Here is a 25,303-nt window from a genome sequence, read left to right as displayed (position 1 = left end):
GGGCATGGATGTGTGTGATGTCCTTAGGTTAGTTAGGTTTAAGTAGTTCTAAGTTCTAGGGGACTGATGACCTCCTATGTTAAGTCCCATAGTGCTCAGAGACATTTGAACCATTTTCTGAAAGTGGCGCAACCGTCTGATGTGACTGTTCACACCTCAGGTCACACCTCCCTAGTACCTGACAGGGGGAGCAGTCGGCAATTTGGGAAGGTAGCAAATCAAGCAATCACCCCTCCCCTGGCCTGGCCTGTACCAGCGGGTACATGTGAACCCTACCTGTTGAGACGCGGATGGGAATTACAAGTTATCCAGTCACCTATAACGCTTCGCCCTTCAGCGCAAAGGGCGGGAGGAAAATAGGATCCTCAAACGCCAAAGTGGGGGAAGGATAGGAGAAGGAGAACTAATACAGAAAAACTGTGGAAGGACTGTTCTGATATCTGCTACTGAAAGTGTAGAACACATTTCCAAAAACATCGCAGACATGTTCCTCAATTGAGGAAAAGGAACAGCAAGAGGCTAGACATGCAGCACGGAAGGGAAAAAATGCTGCAAAGGCTGGCGCCCTGTGGTAGCCAAGCACGAACCCGCCAAAGAGCGGCAAGCCCCCTGGTGGGACGAAGAGTGGTGAAGAATGATTTTGATGTTCTAAGTTCTGTATTTACTGAAACCTGAAAAAACGAAAAAGGTTCTCATGCCTACTTACTTGCATAATGTCACGTACACTTTACGTGGTGAGCAAGATGTATGAGACAGGCGAGTTACCCTCAGACTTCAAGAAGTATATAATAATTCCAATCCCAAAGAAAGCAGGTGTTGACAGATGGGAAAATTACCAAACTATCAGTTTAATAAGTCACGGCTTCAAAATACTAACGCGAATTCTTTACAGAGGAATGGAAAAACTGGTAGAAGCCGACCTCTGGGAAGATCAGTCTGAATTCCGTAAAAATGTTGGAAAACGTGAGGCAATATTGATCCTACGACTTATCTTAGAAGATAGATTAAGGAAAGACAAACCTAAGTTTCTAGCATTTGTAGACATAGAGAAAGGTTTTGACAATGTTGACTGGAATATTCTCTTCCAAATTCTAAAGGTGGCAGGGGTAAAATACATGGAGCGAAAGACTATTTACAATCTGTACAGAAACCAGAGGGCAGTTATAAGAGTCGCGGGGCGTGAAAGAGAAGCAGTGGTTGTCTGTATATCGAGCAGACAATAAAGGAAACAAAAGAAAAATTCGGAGTAGGTATTAAAATCCATGGAGAAGAAATAAAAACTTTGAGGTTCGCCGATGACATTGTAATTCTATCAGAGACAGCAAAGGACCTGGAAGAGCAGCTGAACGGAATAGACAGTGTCTTTAAAGGAGGATACAAGATGAACATCAACAAAATCAAAACGAGAATAATGGAATATAGTCGAATTAAGTCGGGTGATGCTGAGGGTATTAGATTAGGAAATGAGACACTTAGAGTAGTAAATAAGTTTTGCTACTTGGGGAGCAAAATAACTGATGATGTCGAAGTAGAGGGGATATAAATTGTAGACTGACAATGGCAAGGAAAGCGTTTCTGAAAAAGAGAAATTTGTTAACATCGAGTATAGATTTAAGTGTCAGGAAGTCTTTTCTGAAAGTATTTGTATGGAGTGTAGCCATTTATGGAAGTGAAACATGGGCAATAAATAGTTTAGACAAGAAGAGAATAGAAGCTTTCGTAATGTGGTGCTACAGAAGAATGCTAAAGATTAGATGGTTAGATCACATAACTAATGAGGAGGTACTGAACAGAATTGGGGAGAAGAGAATTTGTGTAACAACTTGACTAGAAGAAGGGATCGGTTGGTAGGACACGTTCTGAGGCATCAAGGGATCACCAATTTAGTATTGGAGGGCAGCGTGGAGAGTAAAAATCGTAGAGGGAGACCAAGAGATGAATACACTAAGCAGATTCAGAAGGATGTAGGTTGCAGTAGACACTGGGAGATGATAAAGCTTGCACAGGATAGAGCAGCATGGAGAGATGCATCACATTAGTATTTGAACTGAAGACCACAATAACAACACTTGTTTAAAAGACAATTTTGTACAACACGTTTCAGTTACATTACAGACAGATCATTTATTCACATTTACACACCACAGACAATATATATATATATATATATATATATATATATATATATATATATATATATATATATACAATTACTCTACAAGCGCTATATTAAAGCACGCAAAACATATGTATCCCAATCCAGGACTGTGTTCTCGCACATGCAGTCAAATATAGATATTACCAAATTACGATTGGTTCTCACAAGCAATGTTATTCCATAAGTATTAAGGAGAAGAATCAATGTGTTGGTGAGGTTAAGCCATTCCGTAGCGTGTTCTGTTCGAGATTGGACTGATGGCCTTAACAGTGTAAGGAGGGTATACTCTAGAGAAATGGAGTTAGAACGAAATTGCTATATTATCCTATACATGAGCTAAACTATTTAACATCAGACCATGAATTCTGTGTGCAAGAGGAATGCTATTAGGGACATGGTGATGCTGCTGTAAACAGCAACAAGACTGTTACATATCCTTTGGCTTCTGATTGTGGTGCTTACTCCCTCGTAAGAAGTCATTGTTTCTTCGTGTAGCAGGGCGTGCGTGGTAACTGAATGTGTCAACTATCGAAAATATTCATGTCGTTTTTTCCTCGCTCTATTTCCTAGTGAATCATAGTCGCATGCGTCAAAACTGCTGCTACTACTACTAATAAGCACGACTGACACGGGGAATGTGATTGAGGGTACATACATTTCCGACTTAAAAAGACGTATAAAATCCGTGAGTTTCTTAGAGACAGAACACCAGTCTCCCAACTTCATTCTACTTGGTTTATAAGCAGCTCGAGCGGCTGATGTACATCGACGATACCTTCGCAGCGAGGAACAACTCGGTCACTTCCTATGACACCAGAATGGTGCAGAAGGGAGTAGTTTTATCCTCTTAACGTTTGTCACCGTAGTGATTGTGGTAGAAAACAGCCAGTGTGGTTGTACCTCACACGTCCTGCATTAAAATTATAAGAGCCCAGCGTTCTACACTACTAATACTTCAGACGCCGTCTGGCTTTAACGATATAGCGTTTTTAGATGCAGAGCTGTGTAGCCGCAGGAGTGTTTGTTTATTTTCAACAATCATTTCTCTCGTACCGGTACCTTCTTGGTACTGACTCCAGAGTCTGGAATAATACTCCAGAACTGATAGCAGTTGATTTATGTAAAATGCTTCAAACTCCATCCGTCTGGAGCTCCATCATGCATAAACCACACATTTCTTCTTAACTGTCTGTTATATCACCACAACACTCTCATGTCTACTATATACCACTAAAGGGTGCTAACCATCTCGACATGCACGCATCTGGAAAGATCTTGTGCCCTTGGGTGCCTTGAGTAAGACTGGTGCGGAACAGTCTTTGCTGAACAGCAGTTATGGACACAGCTCACTCTGTTCCTTCACGAGACGTGGAATGTAGCGGGTGTAGTATCCTCCTACTTCTGGTCAGAGACGGGTTCAATGGGCGATCGTGTAGCAAGGGGGATTGGTCAAGGACAATACAGGCAGATCTTTCAGTCTCCGACTTTATCCTGTGAATACGAGAATACTCTGTGACTCCCATCCACACGTGAAAAGATAGCCAATCGTAATCGTAAATTCCGCACTATGGTCAATACGCTAGAAATATTCAGATAACCACACAGCATTGGTATAGGACACTATCTGGTGTATACTGGTGTATATGACCAAATGGACATACTGCACAGTCATCTATCGGCATTCATAGTCTAGTATACGGTACTTGCAAAGTAGTGGAAGGGTGGTTTAGCGCTGATACAAAAATCGGGAAACATTCTGCTGTGTCACTTGCTGGGGTTGCAGTTACTGAATAACTGTTACCAGGGAAACCAATTAAACTACGTACGAGGTCCCTTAAAATCAATTCATGGGATCACATATCAGTCTAGGAGGAACTGCAGCCTGTTAACCCAGACCATTGGTGACTTGTGCTGGTATCGAGTTCTTCCTGATGAGTTCCAAGGTCTTTCTCTGGATCCTACGTGTCGGATTATTTTTTAATTTATTGTATGCAGGATCGTCGAGCAGTTTGTGTGTCTTGCTATTATATTCTGTGCGTGACAGAAGCACAGTATTATTTCTTTTATAAGCAGGTAAGACGACGATGTCTTGGTCTCCTTTCAATTCCTGTAGAGCATCTCTTTCAGCTGAGGTGATATTCAAGTTGGACTTCTTAGGTGGAGCTCGAGTCAAGATGCGGCATGTGTCGCGCCTAATCTCGTTGGTAGCCCCCTTAGAAAGTTTCGAAACAGCCTCTTTTATTCCACTAATGACATCTCGGATGGGAATGGTCCCCGGTGTAGGTGTAAAATTCAGACCCTTCTCTAGCACTGAAACTGCAGCGTCGTCCAAAGTTTTCTCCGTGAGATTAAACACGGTACGTCTTCTTGGCAAGTCCTCTTGCGTTCGGGCTTCGAGCCGATTGTATTTTGTCATTTGACGAACCTTAGTTTGTCGTTCAGTGCAATCTTCCAGCTCCCAAGCGGTGCTATCTACCCAGTTGCAAGATACCGCTGGAAGGTTCGCTGAAATCTTCAGATGGAGAGATAGTAACTGTGTGGACACCAAGCATAATTCCTGACGTATATAGCGCTCCCTTTCTCTCACAAGTGCCGCACTCGCCCGTAGTTCAATTCTAAGGGCAGCCGCAGAGTTTATATAAACTATCTTAAGCTTTATATATAAACTTTATATAAATTATGTATCTTAAAAGATAAGACGCAAGGTCACATAGTTTCGCGCGTTGCTACATATCTCCACAACCCAAACTGACCGTCCCCGAGGTTGAGTCCTACAAGTTTTTCCATTCTTCTGTAAATAACTCGTATCAATGTTACGCAAGCGTGACTGATTAAACCAACGGTTCAGTAGTGCTCACACCTGTCAACAACTGCCTTCTTTGAAACAGAAATTATTACATTCTTCTTGAAGTCTGAGAGTATTTCACACCAGGTGGAATAGTTTTGTCATATCTGGCTCCGTCAAGGATCTCAGTAATTCAGAAGGAATGTCACCTATTCCAGGGCCTTGTTTCCATTAAGTTTTCCAGTGCTCTGTCAAATTATTCTCGCAGTATAATATCTTCTATCTCATCTCTATCTACCTCCCCTTCTCTTTCTATAGTATTGTCCTCAATTTTGGCTCCCTTATATAACCGTTCATATATTCCTTCCACCTTTCAGTTTTTTCTTCTTTGCTTAATACCCGCTTACCACTTGAGCTCTTGATATTTATACAGCAGCTCCTCTTTTGTCCAAAGGTCGCTTACATTTTCCCACTGCGGTGTCTGCCTTTTCCCTTATGATGCATGTTAGTACGGCCTTGCATTTCTCCTCTAGTCCTTCCAGTTTAGTCATTTTGCGCGTTCTGTCGATCTCATTTTTACCAATCTTTATTCACTATCGCCTGCTTCATTTGTTCCAGCAGTAGTTGACTCAAATAAACGAAACCTTCGTTTATAGTATTTGTAGATTTGGGGAAAACTTATGACACTCTTGACTATGATGCTGATATTCTGAAGGGAAATGTAGAGAGCGAAAGGTTGTCTTCTACTTGTATAGAAACTGGGTAGCAATTATAATGAAGAAGTAGTTGAAAAGGGAATGAGACAGTGTTGCACGTTATCTGATTTATTATGTATTTGTGCATTATAAAATTAGTAAAGAAACCCAACAAAAATATTAAAACGCCATTAAAGTTGAGAGGGAACAATAAAAATCTTTTAGATTGTCAGCGACATTGCAGTGTATCACAATCAGAGATGACAAAAAACTTGAAAGGACAGTTGAACGGAATGGATAGTGACTTGAATTAGATTATAAGTTGAGCATCAACAGACGTAAAATCGAGGGTAATGGAATGTAGTCGAATGAAATCAGGCGAAGGGGAGAGAACTGGATTAGTATGTGAGACAATAAAGGTATTAGATGAGTTTGCTGTTTCGGCAGCAAAATAAGTGATGATGGCCTAACTAGAATGTACATGAAATGAAGACTAATAATAGGAAGAAAATCATTTCTGTAAAAGAGGAATTTCTTAATATCGAATATAAATTTAAGTGTTTGGTATATTTTTCGAAACTTTTTACCTGGAGTTTAACCTTGCACAGAAGTGAAATGTGCACGATAAACACTTCAGACAATAAGAGAATAGAAGCTTTCGAAACTTCGAAACGTGTTACTGGAAACTAATGCTGAAGATTCAACGGGTAGATCGACTAACTGATAAACAAGTAGTGAATCTAACTGGAGAGAAAAGAAATTTGTTGCACAATTTGACTATAAGAAGGGTCGGTTGACAGAGCATATTTTGAGGCATTAAGGAATAATCAGTTGCGTAATAAAGAGAAGGAGATGGAGAGGGGGGAGGGGAAGGTAAATTGCGGAAGGGAATACACTAAGTAGGTTGCGCTACAGGAAGTTATGTGCAGATGAAGAAGCTTTCACAGGATAGAGTAGCGTAAAGAGCTGCAAGAACACAACAAGAACAGACATTAACACAGCAATAACAGACCTTAGTTTATATCTTTTAAATCCGAGTTTAATGTAATCAGCGTCAAAAGTGAATGCCAGAAGAGGATATTGAGAAGACAGTCGACCATACATGTCACTTAATGACAACAACGCTAAAATTCGGGACCGTAATAAAGGGATACTGGCATTCATTTTTCGTGCGTACCGTTCTAGAGTGGAGTAGAAAAGGGGAGTGGGTGAGAGAGTTTTGTGATGGGGGTGGAAGGGGGTTAAGAGGAGAAGAGGGTGGTGGAGGAGGAGGGACATTTACTAGTACACTACATACGCTCTGCCTCGTACACTACGGTAACTTGTGGAGTACCAGTGCATATGTAGATGCAAATCGTGTAACATAATACACGGTTTTGTTAGCAGAAATAAAACGCTAACTATGTACAGCGTATAGTTAGCGAATTACGCAGGTCTGTTTGGTCGCAGTGCGTCGTATGATGGAGAGGGCTTTCGGTTTAAGAATCTGTTTAGCTTTCTGCTGCGGAATGGCTAGTGTAAACACCTCGTAAAGCAGAAACCGGCAGCAACTGGTTCTCCACGGCCACGAAAACAAAACTCGGGAAACGTTCTTCTAGGCATATCTTGGGAGCCTTTGGTCCTAATATAGAACCCTGAAACATAATCGATATTCATATCATGCTGAATTTCAAGTACAACTGGCTTGATTACTCATTTCATTGACTAAACCTCCAAATTTTTGGTGCTTTCAGTTATCATTTCCCTATTGTTCATTCGTGGGCGGTGTACTAGATGCAGAGTAGTATGCTACTTTGGAGATTTAATTCTGTTGCACTGATGAGCATACCGAGGACCAAGTAGTGGAATGCATACGGTGCGCAAATGGGATTTTTTTAGCTTAGAGAAAACCTCCAGCGTTCTCAGACAATGCTCGTATTCGCAGACAGGATATAAAAAAGATTGATATGCATTGGTAAACTGCAGCTCCGAGAATTAGTATCGCTTATTGGAAGTTATCACGCTCAGATAGTATTAGGAAAAGAAAGTTGGTTCACACCGGAAGTGAATAGCAACGAAATCTTAAGTTCAGACTGGAATAATTATCGTAAGGATAAAAGTTATACAAAGTGCCCAGTCCTGAAAGGAGATATATTGAAAAACTGAGAACATCTAGACGTGTACTATCTGCTGAAATGTAGCCGCACACCCCTGTGTAATGCAGAATTGGCCACTAGATGTCAGGAGGGACTGTCGTGCCAATATAAAAGGAAGCAGGTGGTACCGTGTTGTCAGTAGAGGCGGTATCCGCAGATCAGAGAGCTCAGTGACTTCGAACGTGCGCTAATCATCGGATGTCATCTGAGTAGAAAATCTCCAAGTGGGCTGTTGGTGGTGTGACAGTCAAATGGAATCGCGAAGGAACAACCGCAAATAAACCAAGGCCAGGCACGGCACACGTCCTAAACTGAAAGACGGGGACCGTCGAGCATTCCTGAGGCTAGCTGCAAAAAAAAGCATGAAATCAGCGAAAGAATCGCCCTTGAGTTCCAAAGTACTACCAGCAGGCCAGGTAGGATCCAGGTAGGACAGTGATTGCAGGTAAGGAACTAAAAAGAATGGGATGCAATGGTCGAACAGCTGCGCATGAGCCACACGTTTTTGTAGTCACGATTTGGAATGGTGGAATACGCCCTACCCTATTGCAGTGTGATCGAAGGGTTTCGGTTTGTGCATTGCCTGGAAAGCGTTGCTGTCACCTTGTGTAATGCCAACAGTGAAGTAATCAGGCGGTCGTGCAAGCGTGTGGAAGTGTTGGGATGTGGTCCCCCAACTGCGCTTAAGAAAACGGAAAATGCTGAAGCATATGGACAGATTTTACAGCATTGTTTAGTGCGAACGGTAGAGAAACAGTTCGGAGATGATGACTGTTTGTATCAGCATGGTAATGCTCCCACTCATAAGGAACTCTGGGCTACCCAGAGTCCGCATCTGAAAGCCGCGGAACACCTTAGCGATGAGTTTGAACGTCGACTTCGCTCCAGACCCGAGCGTGCAACGTCACTACCTTCTCTGGTTTGAACTTTTGGTGAACAATCGGCTGTCATTGCTCCACAGACCGCCAGACTCATCACTGACAGCGTCCCCAACAGAGTTCAAGCTGTCATAAAGGTCAAGGGTAGACGCACCTCACACTGACGTCCACTAATAGGTGTCCGGATACTTTTGACGACATACTTAAAGCCCCACAGCATGTTTTTCTGTATGTACGTGAAGACTAATCAGGAACTACTGTATGGATTTTGATACGGTTTTCACTTGTTGATAGACCAGTTCACGAAGGTTTATGTACATAATTATATTAAATTTCAGCCTCCAGTTGCATAAGCAAAGAAACTTTACCTAGATTTCGGCTATAATGATGTAGGCTTCTTCAGAAATGTCACAATATAAAATTAAAACATGCCAGAATTTGGCCTTGTCAAACTTAAATGTTAGTAAAACAATACATAGTCATAAGACTGCTTCACTTCTACTAATGTTTTGCGATAGGTCACACCAACAGGCAAATTTGCTGAACTGTGATGAATTAAATTCTCCCGTCGCTTTTTGCTATTTGAATATGATGGTTAATCTTAGAAAGTACTGTAGCGACTTTGATGCCGTTTTCACTAATAGATAGACTGATTCACGTTTAAGGTTTCTATACATGGTGGTGACCGGGCCAAATATCTCAAACGAAATATCTCAAACGAAAAAACTACCGTGAACGAAACTCGTCTAGCTTGAAGGGGGAAAACAGATGGCGCTATGGTTGGCCCGCTAGATGGCGCTGCCATAGGTCAAACAGATATCAACTGCGTTTTTTTTAAAAATAGGAACCCCCATTTATTATCACATATTCGTGTAGTACGTAAAGAAATATGAATGTTTTAGTTGGACCACTTTTTCGCTTTGTGATACATGGCGCTGTAATAGTCACAAACGTATCAGTACGTGGTATCACGTAACCTTCCGCCAGTGCGGACGGTATTTGTTTCGTGATACATTACCCGTGTTAAAATGGACCGTTTAATAATTGCGGAAAAGGTCGATATCGTGTTGATGTATGGTTATTGCGATAAAAATGCCCAGCGGGCGTGTGCTATGTGTGCTGGTCGCTATCCTGGACGACGTCATCCAAATGTGCGGACCGTTCGCCGGATAGTTACGTTATTTAAGGAAATAGGTAGTGTTCAGCCACATGTGAAACGCCAACGACGACCTGCAACAAATGATGATGCCCAAGTAGGTGTTTCAGCTGTTGTCGCGGCTAATCCGCACATCAGTAGCAGACAAATTGCGCGAGATTCGGGAATCTCAAAAACGTCGGTGTTGAGAATGCTACATCAACATCTATTGCACCCGTACCATATTTCTATGCACCAGGAATTGCGTAGCGACGAATTTGAACGTCGTGTACAGTTCTGCCACTGGACACAAGAGAAATTACGGGACGATGACAGATTTTTTGCACGCGTTTATTTAACCGGCATAATATGCACTATTGGGCAACGGAAAATCCACGATGGCTGCGACAAGTGGAACATCAGCGACCTTGGCGGGTTAATGTATGGTGCGGCATTATGGGAGGAAGGATAATTGGCCCCCATTTTATCGATGGCAATCTAAATAGTGCAATCTATGGTGATTTATTACGTAATGTTCTACCGATGTTACTACAAGATGTTTCACTGCATGACAGAATGGCGATGTATTTCCAACATGATGGATGTCCGGCACATACATCGCGTGCGGTTGAAGCGGTATTGAATAGCATATTTCATGACAGGTGGATTGGTCGTCGATGCACCATACCATTGCCCGCACATTCACCGGATCTGACTTCCCCGGATTTCTTTCTGTGGGGAAAGTTGAAGGATATTTGCTATCGTGATCCACCGACAACGCCTGATAACATGCGTCAGCGCGTTGTCAATGCATGTGCGAACATTACGGAATGCGAATTACTCGCTGTTGAGACGAATTTCGTTACACGTACTGCCAAATGCATTGAGGTTGACGGACTTCATTTTCAGCATTTATTGCATTAACGTGGTATTTACAGGTAATCACGCTGTAACAGCATGCGTTCTCAGAAATAATAAGTTCACAAAGATACAACCGAAATAAAATGTTCAAACGTACCTATGTTCTGTATTTTAATTTAAAAAACCTACCTGTTACCAACTGTTCGTCTAAAATTGTGCGCCATATGTTAGTGACTATTACAGCGCCATCTATCACAAAGCGAAAAAAGTGGTCCTACTAAAATATTCATATTTCTTTACGTGCTACACGAATATGTAATAAAAAATGAGGTTTCCTATTTAAAAAAACGAGTTGATATCCGTTTGACCTATGGCAGCGCCATCTAGCGGGCCGACCATAACGCCATCTGGTTTCCCCCTTCAAGCTTGACGAGTTTCGTTCTTTCTAGTTTTTTCGTTTGATGCTTATTTCGTGAGATATTTGGCCCTGTCACGATCAATGGACCACCCTGTATACAGCATAATTTATTACCGCTACTGCAGACTACCCCCCCTCCCCCCCCCCCCCCCCCCCCCCCCATGAACCGTAAACCTTGCCGTTGGTGGGGAGGCTTGCGTGCCTCAGCGATACAGGTAGCCGTACCGTAGGTGCAACCACTACAGAGGGGTATCTATTGAGAGGCCAGACAAGCGTGTGGTTCCTGAAGAGGGGCAGCAGCCTTTTCAGTAGTTGCAGGGACAACAGTCTGGATGATTGACTGACCTGGCCTTGTAACACTAACCAAAACGGCCTTGCTGTGCTGGTACTGCGAACAGTTGAAAGCAAGGGGAAACTACAGACGTAATTTTTCCCGAGGGCATGCACCTTTACTGTATGATGATGGCGTCCTCTTGGGTAAAATATTCCGGAGGTAAAATAGTCCGCCATTCGGATCTCCGGGCGGCAAGACGACGTCGTTATCAGGAGAAAGAAAACTGGCGTTCTACGGATCGGAGAGTGGAATGTCAGATCCCTTAATCGGGCAGGTAGGTTAGAAAATTTAAAAAGGGAAATGGATAGGTTAAAGTTAAATATAGTGAGAATTAGTGAAGTTCGGTAGCGGGAGGAACAAGACTTTTGGTCAGGTGAATACAGGGTTATAAAAATAAAATCAAATAGGGGTAATGCAGGAGTAGGTTTAATAATGAATAAAATAATTGGAGTGCGGGTAAGCTACTATAAACAGCATAGTGAATGCATTATTGTGCCCAAGATAGACAAGAAGCCCACACCTACTACAGTAGTACAAGTTTATATGCCAACTAGCTCCGCAGATGACGAAGAAATTGATAAAATGTATGATGAGATAAAAGAAATTATTCAGGTAGTGAAGGGGAACGAAAATTTAATAGTCATGGGTGACTGGAATTCGAGAGTAGGATAATGGAGAGAAGGAAATATAGTGGGTGAATATGGATTGGGGGAGAGAAATGAAAGAGGAAGCCGCCTGGTAAAACTTTGCACAGAGGACGACTTAATCATAGCTAACACTTGGTTCAAGAATCATAAAAGAAGGTTGTATACATGGAAGAATCCTGGAGATACTGACAGGTTTCAGATAGATTAGATAATGGTAAGACAGAGATTTAGGAATCAGGTTTTAAATTGTAAGATATTTCCAGGGGCAGATGTGGACTCTGATCACAATCTATTAGTTATGAACTGTAGAATAAAACTGAAGAAACTGCAAAAAGGTGGGAATTTAAGGAAATGGGACCTGGATAAACTGCATAAGGGAACAATTGACAGGAATGGGGGAAAGAAATACAGTAGGAGAAGAATGGGTAGCTTTGAGGGATGAAATAGTGAAGGCAGCAGTGGGTCAAATAGGTAAAAAGACGAGGGCTAGTAGAAATCCTTGTGTAACAGAAGAAATATTGAATTTAATTGATGAAAGGAGAAAATATGAAAATGCAGTAAATGAAGCACGCAAAAAGGAATACAAACGTCTCAAAAATGAGATCGACAGGAAGTGCAAAATGGCTAAGGAGACATGACTAGAGGACAAATGTAAGGATGTAGAGGCTGAGCTCACTGGGGGTAAGATAGATACAGCCTACAGGAAAATTAAAGAGACCTTTGGAGAAAAGAGAACCACTTGTATGAATATCAAGAGCTCAGATGGAAACCCAGTTCTAAGCACAGAAGGGATAGCAGAAAGGCGGAAGAAGTATATAGAGGGTCTATACAAGGGCGATGTACTTGAGGACAATATTATGGGAAGACGATGTTGATGAAGATGAAATGGGAGAAATGATACTGCCTGAAGAGTTTGACAGAGCACTGAAAGACCTGGGTCGAAACAAGGCCCCAGGAGTAGACAACATTCCATTAGAACTACTGACAGCCATGGGAGAGCCAGTCCTGACAAAACTCTACCATCTGGTGAGCAAGATGTATCAGACAGGTGAAATACCCTCAGACTTCAAGAAGAATATAATTATTCCAATTCCAAAAAAATCAGGTGTTGACAGATGTGAAAATTACCGGTTTAATCAGTTTAATAAGTTACTGCTGCAAGATACTAACGCGAATTCTTTACAGACGATTGGAAAAACTAGTACAAGCCAACCTCGGGGAAGATCAGTTTGGATTCCGTAAAAATATTGGAACACGTGAGGCAATACTGACCCTACGACTTATCTTAGAAGCTAGACTAAGGAAAGGCAAACCTACGTTTCTAGCATTTGTAGACTTAGAGCGAAGCTTTTGGCAATGTTGACTGGAATACTCTCTTTCAAATTCTGAAGGTGGCAGGGGTAAAATACGGGGAGCAAAAGGCTATTTACAATTTGTACAGAAACCAGATGGCAGTTATAAGAGTCGAGGGACATGAAAGGGAAGCAGTGGTTGGGAAGGGAGTGAGAGAGGTTGTAGCCTCTCACCGATGTTATTCAATCTGTATATTGACCAAGCAGTGAAAGAAACAAAAGAAAAATTCGAAGTAGGAATTAAAATCCATGGAGAAGAAATAAAAACTTTGAGGTTCGCCGATGACATTGTAATTCTGTCAGAGACAGCAAAGGACTTGGAAGAGCAGTTGAACGAAATGGATAGTGTCTTGAAGGGTGGATATAAGATGAACATCAACAAAAGCAAATCGAGGATAATGGAATGTAGTCGAATTCAGTCGGGTGATGCTGAAGGAATTAGATTAGGAAATGAGACAATTAAAGTAGTAAAGGAGTTTTGAAATTTGGGGAACAAAATAACTGATGATGGTCGAAGTAGAGAGGATATAAAATGTAGACTGGCAATGGCAAGGAAAGCTTTTCTGAAGAAGACAATTTTGTTAACATCGAGTATAGATTTAAGTGTCAGGAAGTCGTTTCTGAAAGTATTTGTATGGAGTGTAGCCATGTATGGAAGTGAAACATGGACGATAAATAGTTTGGACAAGAAGAGAATAGAAGCTTTCGAATTGTGGTGCTACAGAAGAATGCTAAGGTTAGATGGGTAGATCACATTACTAATGATGAAGTATTGAATAGAATTGGGGAGAAGAGGAATTTGTGGTACAACTTGACTGGAAGAAGGGATCGGTTTGTAGGACATGTTCTGAGGCATCAAGGGATCACCAATTTAGCATTGGAGGGCAGCGTGGAGAGAAAAAATCGTAGAGGGAGACCAAGAGGTGAATACACCAAGCAGTTTCAGAAGGATGTAGGTTGCAGTAGGTACTGGGAGATGAAGAAGCTTGCACAGGATAGAGTAGCATGGAGAGCTGCATCAAACCAGTCTCAGAACTGAAGACCACAACAATAACAACAACAACTGCAGACCAGTCATCGGCGCCTGAAGGTAAATGCTTACAAGGCTTGGAGAAGAATACGAAAATATCCGAAAAATGCATCACTGAACATAAATACACATACTAGCCAAGCCTGCATGTTGCACTCTCATATTTGACCACGAACAGCAGCCATGAAATGCCCCCAATACGGTGCGAGAGTCAATCGTGGTCAGAGCGGTGTTCTGAGTAGATGAGAGTGCATTATGGCGGAGGTAAGTGGGCAAATTGTTAGTGTTCGTATGGTGGGTGCTTCCGTAACCGAGGTAGCCGAAGTGCTTGACGTTGGAAGAGACACTGGTGCTGTAAGAGGCACCGTGTCGAAGGTGTCTACAGCATACAGGGAATGGGAAAAAATGTCACCCGCTGGGACGCAACACGGACGAAAGTATGTTGCCTGATCCTGACAGACGGTCATTTACGAGGAATGGGACAAAAAATAAGAGGACAACAGCGTCAGAGGTCACTGCAACATCGAAGCCATAAAATCTGGACTATGGAATCATTTGGTCGGATAAGTCTAGTTTCACACTATTTCCAACTTCCGGCCTAGTTTACGCCCCAAGAGTGAAACAAGGCGGGGATGACGATTTGGGTGGTCGTATCGTAGTACTGCATGGGTCCCATGGCTACTCTGGAAGATCGGATTACTGCCAAGGATTGTGTCGTCATTCTGGCTGATCAGGTCCGTCCAATGGTACAAAGATTTGTTCTTCAGTGGTGATGCAACGATGCGAGACGACGGGGCCCATGTTCACACAGCTCGCATCGTCCACGACTGGTTTTGTGAGCTCCAGGATGAATCTCTCATGGCCATTACAGTCGTCAGACCTCAGTACTACTGGGATTTTGTCGTCTACTCTGGAGAAAAAAAATGGCTCTGAGCACTATGGGACTCAACTGCTGAGGTCATTAGTCCCCTAGAACTTAGAACTAGTTAAACCTAACTAACCTAAGGACATCACAAACATCCATGCCCGAGGCAGGATTCGAACCTGCGACCGTAGCGGTCCTGCGGTTCCAGACTGCAGCGCCTTTAACCGCACGGCCACTTCGGCCGGCCTACTCTGGAGAGAAGGGTGCCTAATCGTTATCCATCTCCTTCACCGTTACCTTAACTTGCCACTATTTTGCAGGGAGAAGGGTATAAAATTCCCTTGAGGACCGTACGTATCCATGCCGAGACGACTGGAAGCTGTTTTGAACGTCAAAAGTTATTGCTACGCCGTATTGGGCATGGCAGTGTGTTGTTTTTGGAGTTCCCATATTTTTGTCTACCCCTGTAGGTCTACCTGTGCGAAACTGTCGGGGTTCATAAAAATTTTTATCTACAGACCACAGACCTTCATTGCCTGGTGCAGATCTTTTATTTTGCTTTTCTGTGCAGCTGCCCTTCTGGTTCACTCACTAAGAGAGAATCTTAAACAGTTCAGAGAGAAAATGACATTCTACTTGATGTAAAAATGTGGGCTGTAGCGAACGAGTTGAAATATTTGCAAAGTAATGTGGCCACAACACAGTGCAATGGCAGCACTAGGGGCAAGAGGACACATAATGCATTATAACAATTTCTGACACAGATGTTAGCTCCAGTTAAGTATCATACATTACATCATGAAGGAGACTCTTTTCGTACGAGTGTTGAGTAAAGAAAGAGCTGAAAGAGTCATTCAAGCCTGACCAACATCTGTGCATTTGTACATCCTACCTACACATTGTTAAATTTATCATATATTAAGGCCATTTTACGTTAAAAACTACGAGAAGTACCATTAGAAACTTGGTGCACTCTTAGGTGCTGGCTTTACGAATATAATGACTGTTGTGGGAACTCAAGTCAACTGCTATTTTTTGACTTTTTCAAAACTAACATTTTTAGTAATGTTTATCATTGATAGCTTAATATGAAAGTTGGTAACTTTACAGAATACTTGACTATAATATAGCAGCAACTTCAAAAAATGTAATATACACGCTGTAAAAATTTATGTTGAATGGACTTTGACGAAATCGAATTTTTATATTCCAAATCTTCTTCGTATAAGTGGAACAAAACATACCTCTAATATTGCCCATGTACAGAGTTCGTCATTTTCAGCTTCAGGTGCTTCTTTTCTCACTGTACTCTTCTTTCTAGATTTCTTCCAGGTATTTTCAAATCCTTAAGACTTACTTAACTTTCTTAATTGCATCAGTTCTGTAGTGTCGTGGAATAGTAGAGAGTTGGAAACGTGGAATATTGTCAAAGTTTCGTTGCCTATGCCGTGAGCCAGAGGCAGTAGGTGACTGCACATATATCGGAATGTGTCGTCACGCAGGGGCAATGGCCTGGTTACACACAACAGGCGAGAGAGAATTGCTTAGCACGCGGGTTTGTGTTGGACAGAGACTTTCGTAGAGTGCAAGACAGAGGTATAGGATCAGCTGTACTGCATTTCAAAACTTCGCGTAAGTCTGCCGCAACAACACGTAACTCTGTCACAAGAACACCTAAGGGGCGAGTACGACAGATGAGTCAGGGGTATAAGTGGAACGAATGCGTTCATTACAAACGAGCATGACGTCAGGACGTCGCTCGTGCTTCCTTTAAATACGACAGCTTTGATAGCAACGAGGCACTCGCAGTCAGACTTGCAGTTATATGTGTACTGGGTCGCTGCGTAGCGCTCAGCTCGGTGATCGACATGTTAATCTTTATTAAGGAGGTTGCAGTAAGGGCGGCTCATCCAGCAGCAGGCATGAGTGGACAGTACCAGCTCTGGTCCTCTCTGCTGCCGCTGTCAATCATCAACCCAGGGTTAGCAGACACTGCGGCAGACTCGCTCGCCACCAATGCTGACCACATCAGTGAGCCGTCGTCCAGATCTTGCAGGGCCTAGGCCCTGTGCATCCGCTGTCACAACCGGGTGAGCCGACGACGCTGGGGGACTGCAGCCCGTTCCGCCCGTCCACCGCGGACGAGCCACCAGGAGGAGCAGGGAAGAAGACGGGGTGGGATAGAGTACACCCCGCACTACGAGAACGCCTCTCGTGCCGACAGTGCCGGGACTCCAACCCGGAGCCTCATACGTGCAGCGGCTTGCTGTCTGCAGGCGAGCCGGCCGGCCAGCCGGGCGCCACCAGCCACGCGCGGCCGAAGTACGAAGTAAGGACATTCCTCCGCTACTTCACAGCACACGGCGCTGCGCTAGCAAGACTGTGTGACCCGGAGCTGGTGTCATCGCTACAGTCAGCAAGGACTCGGGGAAGGTCGTTGATATCACCAAGCTCAGACAGCCTGTGTTACGTGGGCCACATTGTACTCGGCAGGAATAAAGGTGTTATGAATTAATAATGTTTCTTTGGCGTTTCTGAAGCGTCCACAGTCATTTCCTAGCATCCTGACAACTGGAGAGGTCACCGCTCGGCCTCCAGTCCACCGCAGGCGATCGGGACCACCGGGGCGCCTACAGTTCTTCTATTTATGTAATCATATTAACAACCCTGGGCGCTGGATTAATGACAAACTACTGGAGTAATTGAGAATTTTACTTAAAAGCTATAACTGCATCATAGACACTTGTGGCCAGGGCTTAATATCTAACAAATTCCGCTGTTGGTATCCTTGTCTACGTACACTGTTGAAACACTCGTTGGTTCTTGCCCTGCTGTATAGGCCCGAAAGGCGTCTGCTGCTGCCATCTTTTGTAATCTGGCCGTATGACGACTATGCATGAGAGTGTGTTTCTCTCGAGTATCGATAGATCTGCTAAAACTGCATAAAGTTTCTGAACGCTTCTGGCAGATCTCACAGAGTGGTTTCTGTTTGGTGGACATTTCATGAGAACACTAAGCTAAATGTTTCTCTTTATAAAATCCTAATCTTCAGTTGATAATAGGTCTGCAGCCCACTTACTGCAATTTGCAGAAATGTCTTGTAGTTTGCAGTTGTAAATACATTCTAAAGATACTTTCGTTTCCTTTCTTCTCAACCATTATCACACCACCACTCTTTCCTCCAACATATTACCCACATTTCAATTCTCAATCACGTTTTAGGGGCCGTCACTTCATTAACGCATCAACATCAATCCTATCTTTCTTTCACATCTACTCCCCGTACTCAGGTGTAGCAGTAATCCATCACCAAAAATATTTTTACTACTGTATTGTCCTTTACACATTGACATCAACTCGCAGTTGCACGCGCAGGAGCCACTGAACTACGTTATTGCATTTTTTAAACCTGCGCCCTGCAGTGAATATTATTGGACGAAGCAGTGTTTCACATAACGCTGACTTAACCATAAATAAAGTATTTTACACCTGCAAAGTAATGTTTCTTCAGAAATAGAGAGAAAAACTAAACCTCAATCTAATCTCTGAGATCTAAATTCTATGAAACTAAGGAACAGCAACTCCAGCCGATCGAACACAAACTAGTTCGACGAAGACATATTTGAAGCCTCTTCTTCCGCAAATTTCGGTAATGGAAGAGTAAAATTAAGAAGGCAATAAAATTCAAATCAACACAATGGGGAGGAAAAGCTGAAAGACTCGTCAGTTGTGCAGTAAACGTTGGCATCTATAGTAGAATTTCTTCTCGTGCGTGAAAATGTGCTTCAAAACACTGCATTAGGAGGACTGGAAAGCAGGGTCGTTTTTTTTACTCTAAATTAAACGACATAAATTCTTAACAAATTTTTATTTTCAATCAGTGGCGTAATCACCCTCGTTATCAACAACCTTTTGCCATCTAGTGTGCAAATTTTCAATGCTGGATGGATAAGAATCAATTGGCTTTGGGTAAAATATCTGGAGATGCCATCCACATTTTGAAATCGTATGCTACTTAAGAAAAGCTGTAGCGTTCGGAATAAATGGAAATCCTATGGTGCAACATCGAGCGAATATTGTGGGTGAGGCAATACCTCCTACCCCGATTCAAAATTTTTATCCAGGGTTCATTTTGTGCAGTGCGGTCTTGCGTTATCGTGTTGCAGAATAATACCTCCTCTTTTGACAATATCTTGGCGTTTTTCGATTAAAGATTGATTTATTCAGTTTAATTGTTCACAAAAAAGGTCTGCACTCGCAGTTTGTCCAGGTTACAGAACTTGAAAATGAACGACCCAGCGAATACTTCATCAAACACAATAAAGCACTGTTTTGGGGTGTAAACCTGGCTTAGCAGTAGTTCGTGGCGATTCATTCGTAGAGAGTCACTGCCTTTTGTGTTTTACTTATAGAGAACCCATTTGTCATTTCCAGTGATCAAGCGATCAAAAAACGCTCCTGTACTTTGTTACTGAAGCAATAACTTGAATGTGGTGGATCGGTTAGCTTTGTTTGTATTTACCAGCCTGCTGCAATAATGTTCTTGGACGGTCGATCAAAATTAGTTAAGAGTGTTCGACAGATCCTCGCTTGACTGACAAAGATTTGCTTCCACTTCCGCCCTTGACATATCATTTTCTAGGAGTTGGTAAGATCAAAATTACCAGTTGAACTTAGAAAACTAGCTCTGGTACTTACGAACGTCTAACGCACTTGGAGGAACATCGTACATGTTTTTGGTAGCAACTGTTGCGTTACTACCCTAGCGAATCTCTAAAAGCACATGATGCTCTTTTGGTTTTTGTCTCACCATTTCACCACGAATTGAAAAAAAGTGAGATTAATTATTTACGAATCGACGAGTCACTCTAACCTTAAAATATCTTCGGCACGACTTTGGAATACACAATGAGCTGATGAATAACAAACGAATATCGACATGCACAGAAACGACATTATTTTCAGGTCCTCTCTAATTGTAAGATGTGGAACAAATATAGAGGGTAAAACTTGCGTTAGAGAGAGAGAGAGAGAGAGAGAGAGAGAGAGAGGTGAAGGGATTAAAATATGTCCCCAGTTCCCAACGCAGTTTTCTTAACCGACTAGTGGCGGGTATGACGTGGTCATGAATGAGAGAATGCGTTCTGATGTGAGAGTGTTACCTTGGAAAGCATGTCGTCACCGAACCAGCAGTAGAAGAGCAGCTGCGACAGCATGAACGTCAGGTAGCCTAGCAGCTTGCCTGTCTCCACCACATGGAACGAGGTTTTCTGCAACACAGGAAATACCACTGTCATTTGCATGTACATGGCAGCTTTCAACAGCACTAACTACTCTGAGAAGAAGACGCATAAGTAAAATTTCGGCATTTGTCGGGTACAGAAATAGTATGAGATTTGCAAAAGCCTCATTCCGTGGAATGAACATTAAGTACAATAATTACTCTTGAAAGTATATATTGATGGTTTGTGCAGAGCAATCATCAACATCTTTAAAAAAATCGGAGGTGAAAAGTTTTAGTTGCAGGAAGCTTTTTGGCTGGAAGCTTATTCATCCCTTCGGGGCTCACATAATTGTTTCGCGCTAGGTATGTCTACAATATGACAGCAAGAAACAGTGATGCTTCCAGTTGAATCCACTGTTTGCAAAAACTTAAGTTAAGCAAAGGTACGACCTCTCTTTAAGTAGAAGAGACAGTAATAAAAATTATGTCTGTCGACAAAATGTAAGTTTGTGACAGTTGTTTAATGCAGTAATTGTAATACCATTCTTAAAAAATGAACACTTCACTGATTTGCGCATTTCGACGTCAAAGATGACTACAACTACAACCAGGTAATGAAATGCTAAATGCCAATACATCAACAATACATCACAAAAAATTATTTAGTGGTTCGTGTCAAATAAAATTTAATGCGATTTATGCCGTTAGTCATTTTTTTAGCAATGAACACCTAAACCATATATTCTTACGGGAGAGCTGTGTAAGACGACAAAAAACTTTGCAGATTTCTCATTTTTATTGATTCCATGAACTTATTATGACTGTATGGCATTCAGTAAAAGCGCTCACTGCTCTTTTTGAGTGATTACACAAATTACACAATAAAAACTGGTATAGCTCTGAAAGATATACGTCTAGGCGTGGTAAAATTAGCTGTGGACTGCAACATGCAAAGTATTCGTGCAGCCTGTTAACGTAAGCTGTTATATTCGTTGTAGAGAAGTTACTTAAAGACCATACAGAAAACACGCATTCAAAGCCAAAGCTTCTTGACATTCCCCTGCCATCGCAAAATATTTACCACACACTGAAACGGTGGTCATATGTTAGAAATCTGAATACCAGACGCTGTGAACTGTTAAGAGTGTTGTGAATACATACGAGCCACAGATTGCGGTCTCAATTTGCACTCTGTAAGATGTGTTAAAAAATGCGAAAATAGATGCTAATATATCCAACAAAGGCCCCTACTTTAGATGTCTTTCTCTGTTCTGGATATCGTTGACCTCCAAGGAGATACTGCTTCTAAATTTTGTGCTACTATTCAAAGACAGTGCCCCTGGAGTGAATTTTGATTCAAGAAGATTAGACGAAATAATAAAGAAGGAAGTAAAGAACCTACTTCAAAAAAGGCAAAGACAAGACCAAATTTGTGAAACTGCAAACATTTCAACTCATAAACATAGCGCTATATCCACAAAAGTATCACTAACAGGACAGCAAATAAGAGTTTTATGCACGTGCCGTTAAATTCCTGTGTTCCAGAGAGAAGATTTTTACCAGATTAAACACATTTATAATTCAACATTCGGCAACCAACCTCGAAACAACAAGACAAAAGAAATGCGAGAACTAGAGGTGAACAGTCAGCAGTGATGGAAGTTGGGTGTGAGTAGTCGGTAGTAATGGAGGTTAGAGGTTAATAATTAGCAGTGGTGGAGGTTTGAAGTGTTAGCGCGAGCGGACGATCTGGACGTGTCCGACTTGGAGATTAAATATTATTCATGATTATATAATTTTTGGAACTGGATGTCACGGAAGACTATTTTTTTTTTAACTGGATGTCACATTACTAAGGTAAAAAAATACAATGTTTGCTTTGCAACAAAATATTTCCTTTGCTAACCTTATGCCTATTAGTAGTTAGAGCCTACAGTAGTTAGAATCTTTTAATTATCTGGCTGTATTGGCGCTTGCTGAGTTGCAGTAATTCGGGTAATGAAGATTTTCTATGAGGTAAGTGACTTATGATATGTATGGGTTATTGTCAGTATTTCTTCTAATTTATGGCCATTCTTTTGTATTAATTATTTAAAGTCAGGTTATCATTTTTGAGCAGTCGGATAGCGTTGCGCTAGAGTATTGTGGGTCAGTGTTGCGATGATAAGAATAAGTAAAGAGAAAGTAGATTCACTCGCATTCATTTTCACTCAGCAGTTTAAGCAAATATTTGAGTAAGCATTCAGCAGTTTAAGTAAAATCTTCATTAAGAAGTTTCAGCCTTACCATAAATACAGTGATTTTGTTACTATAGTTATCTGTCTTGAGTGACTGCAAACTGATTAAAAGTCAGCTCAAGACAGATAACCAATAAAAATATATGTTAACAGCTGCTGCGGAAGATCGCCACGCAAACAAACATATTACAGTAATTTTTCTACATCCAGTGCCAGAAAAGATGCAACTGCCTCAAGTATAAGGCAAACAAGTAGTTCATCCCTGTCGGAGTATACGATAACAAATTCAAACCAAACGGAACACACGCGCCACAGCGAAACGTGTCGACAGTGTACCAGCAGCCTGGGCAGACACACACGTGATCTTAATCCTGTCGCAACAGACCCTGATGTCGCAGCAGATGCAACACGTGCCCGGAGTTGTTCCCTGGACGATGCTCCGCCGCCACCGCTGCTCGCACAACGCGTCCACCCTGACGTGCCTCTGTACCACGTGGACGTCCAGAACCTGTTCTACGGCTGTGGGAACGTTCGACAGACCACTGCAGAAAGCGCCGCCATACCAGCGATTCACTGTGTGCAACAATCCTTCTACACGGCTGTGGAGCTCCCCACAGACCCACTGTGCAATCCCGTTCCAATAACTGAAGTCGTTCACAGAGTACGTACTCGTCAGTGGGGCACAGTTGTATCCTAGAATGAATCTTGCAAACAGTCTTCATCTCTAAAGTCACTACAGTTACTGCCTGCATAGTCAAAACAGAGGGTGCACAGACAGACCCCCTGAGCTCCACATGGTTGCCAATGGCTGTGGTAAATGAATCACTAATACTACGACTCCTGAGTATGCGCATATTATATATCCTTGTGCCACTGAACACAGTCCTTGATTATGTGGAATTTCTTTCTGGCAGCGTATTTGGTATGTTTCTTCGCAAGTGAGTCACAAGAGTACAGAACTGAATGAAAAGTTTCTTTCAGCACGAAAATACTTAGATCCGTTTCCCTATGAGTAATGCACGCGAATATTTAAAAAAACGTATCTTAGAGTTGCATAAAAATCCAGTCGCTATTCATGACAACGCACACTGGCGAAACTGCATCTGAATTTTTTCGAGAATACTGCGGTGTTTTGTTTGTTCTTCTTATTTCTAATTTTTATATTTCATTTTGTTATTTAATGATCTTATTTTTTTTACCATGATATTCCATCCTCTACACGCGACCACCAATCGCTGGACTACAGGAGCATGCCACAATTTCCAACAAGCTGTGAGTCTTTACTGCTCCAATCAAGAAAATCAAAATCTACCGTAGCAAATGCGAGAGTATTGGTAACTCGAATACCACACGAACTTTGTTTTACTTCCATTTATACTTAGACCTATTTTCTTAGCTTCTTCCATTAGTACAGTCCCCATTTCCTCTGGGTCTTCAATGTTCTTTCCTATCAGCACAATATCATCTGCAAAAGCCAAGACATTTTTCCTATGGTGACTCCTGAACTTTCACATGTTACTCTCCTCAGGGTGCTGTTGAGGGCCAAATTGAACAGGGTTGGTGATATAAGCGCCTCCCGCCGGAGGTTTGAGTCGTCCCTCGGGCATGGGTGTGTGTGTTGTTCTTAGCATAAGTTAGTTTATGTAGTGTGTAAGTCTAGGGACCGATGACCTAAGCAATTTGGTCCCTTAGAAATTCAAGCACATTTGAACACTTGGTGATCTAATATATCCCTGTCTCACTCCTGTTTTTACTTCAAATGCTTCTGAGATCTTCCCCTGTACTTTCACTCTACACTTCTATTCCATCACACACATTTTAGTTAGCTTTATCAGCTTTTCAGGTATCCCACACTATGCATTATCCTCCATATTTCCTCTCTTACTATGCTGTCATATGCTTTGTTGAAATCTATAACCAGGCAAAAGGTATCACGATTGTGGTCCCAGTTCTTATCTAATATTTGTCTTAATGTGAATATTTGGTCGACCGTTGATTTACCTTTTCTGAACCCTGCTTGTGCTGTGTCTAATATTTCCACAATGTATGGGTTCAGCCTGTTTAGTATAATTCTTGATATTACTTTATAGCATGTGCATAGTAGAGATATCCCTCTGTAGTTCTGTGTCAGTATTTTGTCTCCTTTATTGTACATGGGATAGACATCAGCATTTTTCCATTCCTCCAGCATTACTTCTTTTCTCCATACCTCTTTTATCAGTTCGGCTAACCATTCATGTATCTTCTCTCCCCTTTCTTTGATTAGCCCTGCTGATATCATGTCTATGCCAGGGGCCTTCGCATTTTTTAGTCTTTTTATTGCCTCCTTCACCTCCATCAGAGTTGGTTCTTTGACTAATGGTTGAACGTTCTGATTTTCTGCCCTGTTTTCTATGTTGTAGGTATATGCTGGGTTATTCTGCATTTCTTTGAAGCATTTCCTCCAGTTCTTTAAATTTCCTTAGTTTGTAGTGATCAGTTTTCCATTCTCGTCCTTCATTATCACAGACTTAGCTCTGTACTCTTTTCTGTAGCTATTCATTGTCCTG

General features: G+C 42.0%; 1 protein-coding gene across 1 annotated transcript in view; it reads right to left on the bottom strand.

The window, feature by feature from the left end:
- Positions 1–25,303, bottom strand: part of LOC124622780 (odorant receptor Or2-like) — a 186,392-nt gene that overhangs the window by 107,739 nt on the left and 53,350 nt on the right. Inside the window, exon 5 of the mRNA XM_047148573.1 lies at positions 20,456–20,563. Coding sequence (XP_047004529.1) covers positions 20,456–20,563 — 108 coding nt within the window. The remainder of the gene's footprint in view (positions 1–20,455; positions 20,564–25,303) is intronic.

Source organism: Schistocerca americana, chromosome 7 (assembly GCF_021461395.2).
Source record: "Schistocerca americana isolate TAMUIC-IGC-003095 chromosome 7, iqSchAmer2.1, whole genome shotgun sequence".
NCBI classification, from domain to species: domain Eukaryota; kingdom Metazoa; phylum Arthropoda; class Insecta; order Orthoptera; family Acrididae; genus Schistocerca; species Schistocerca americana.
This window is presented reverse-complemented; position numbering and strand designations above follow the sequence as displayed.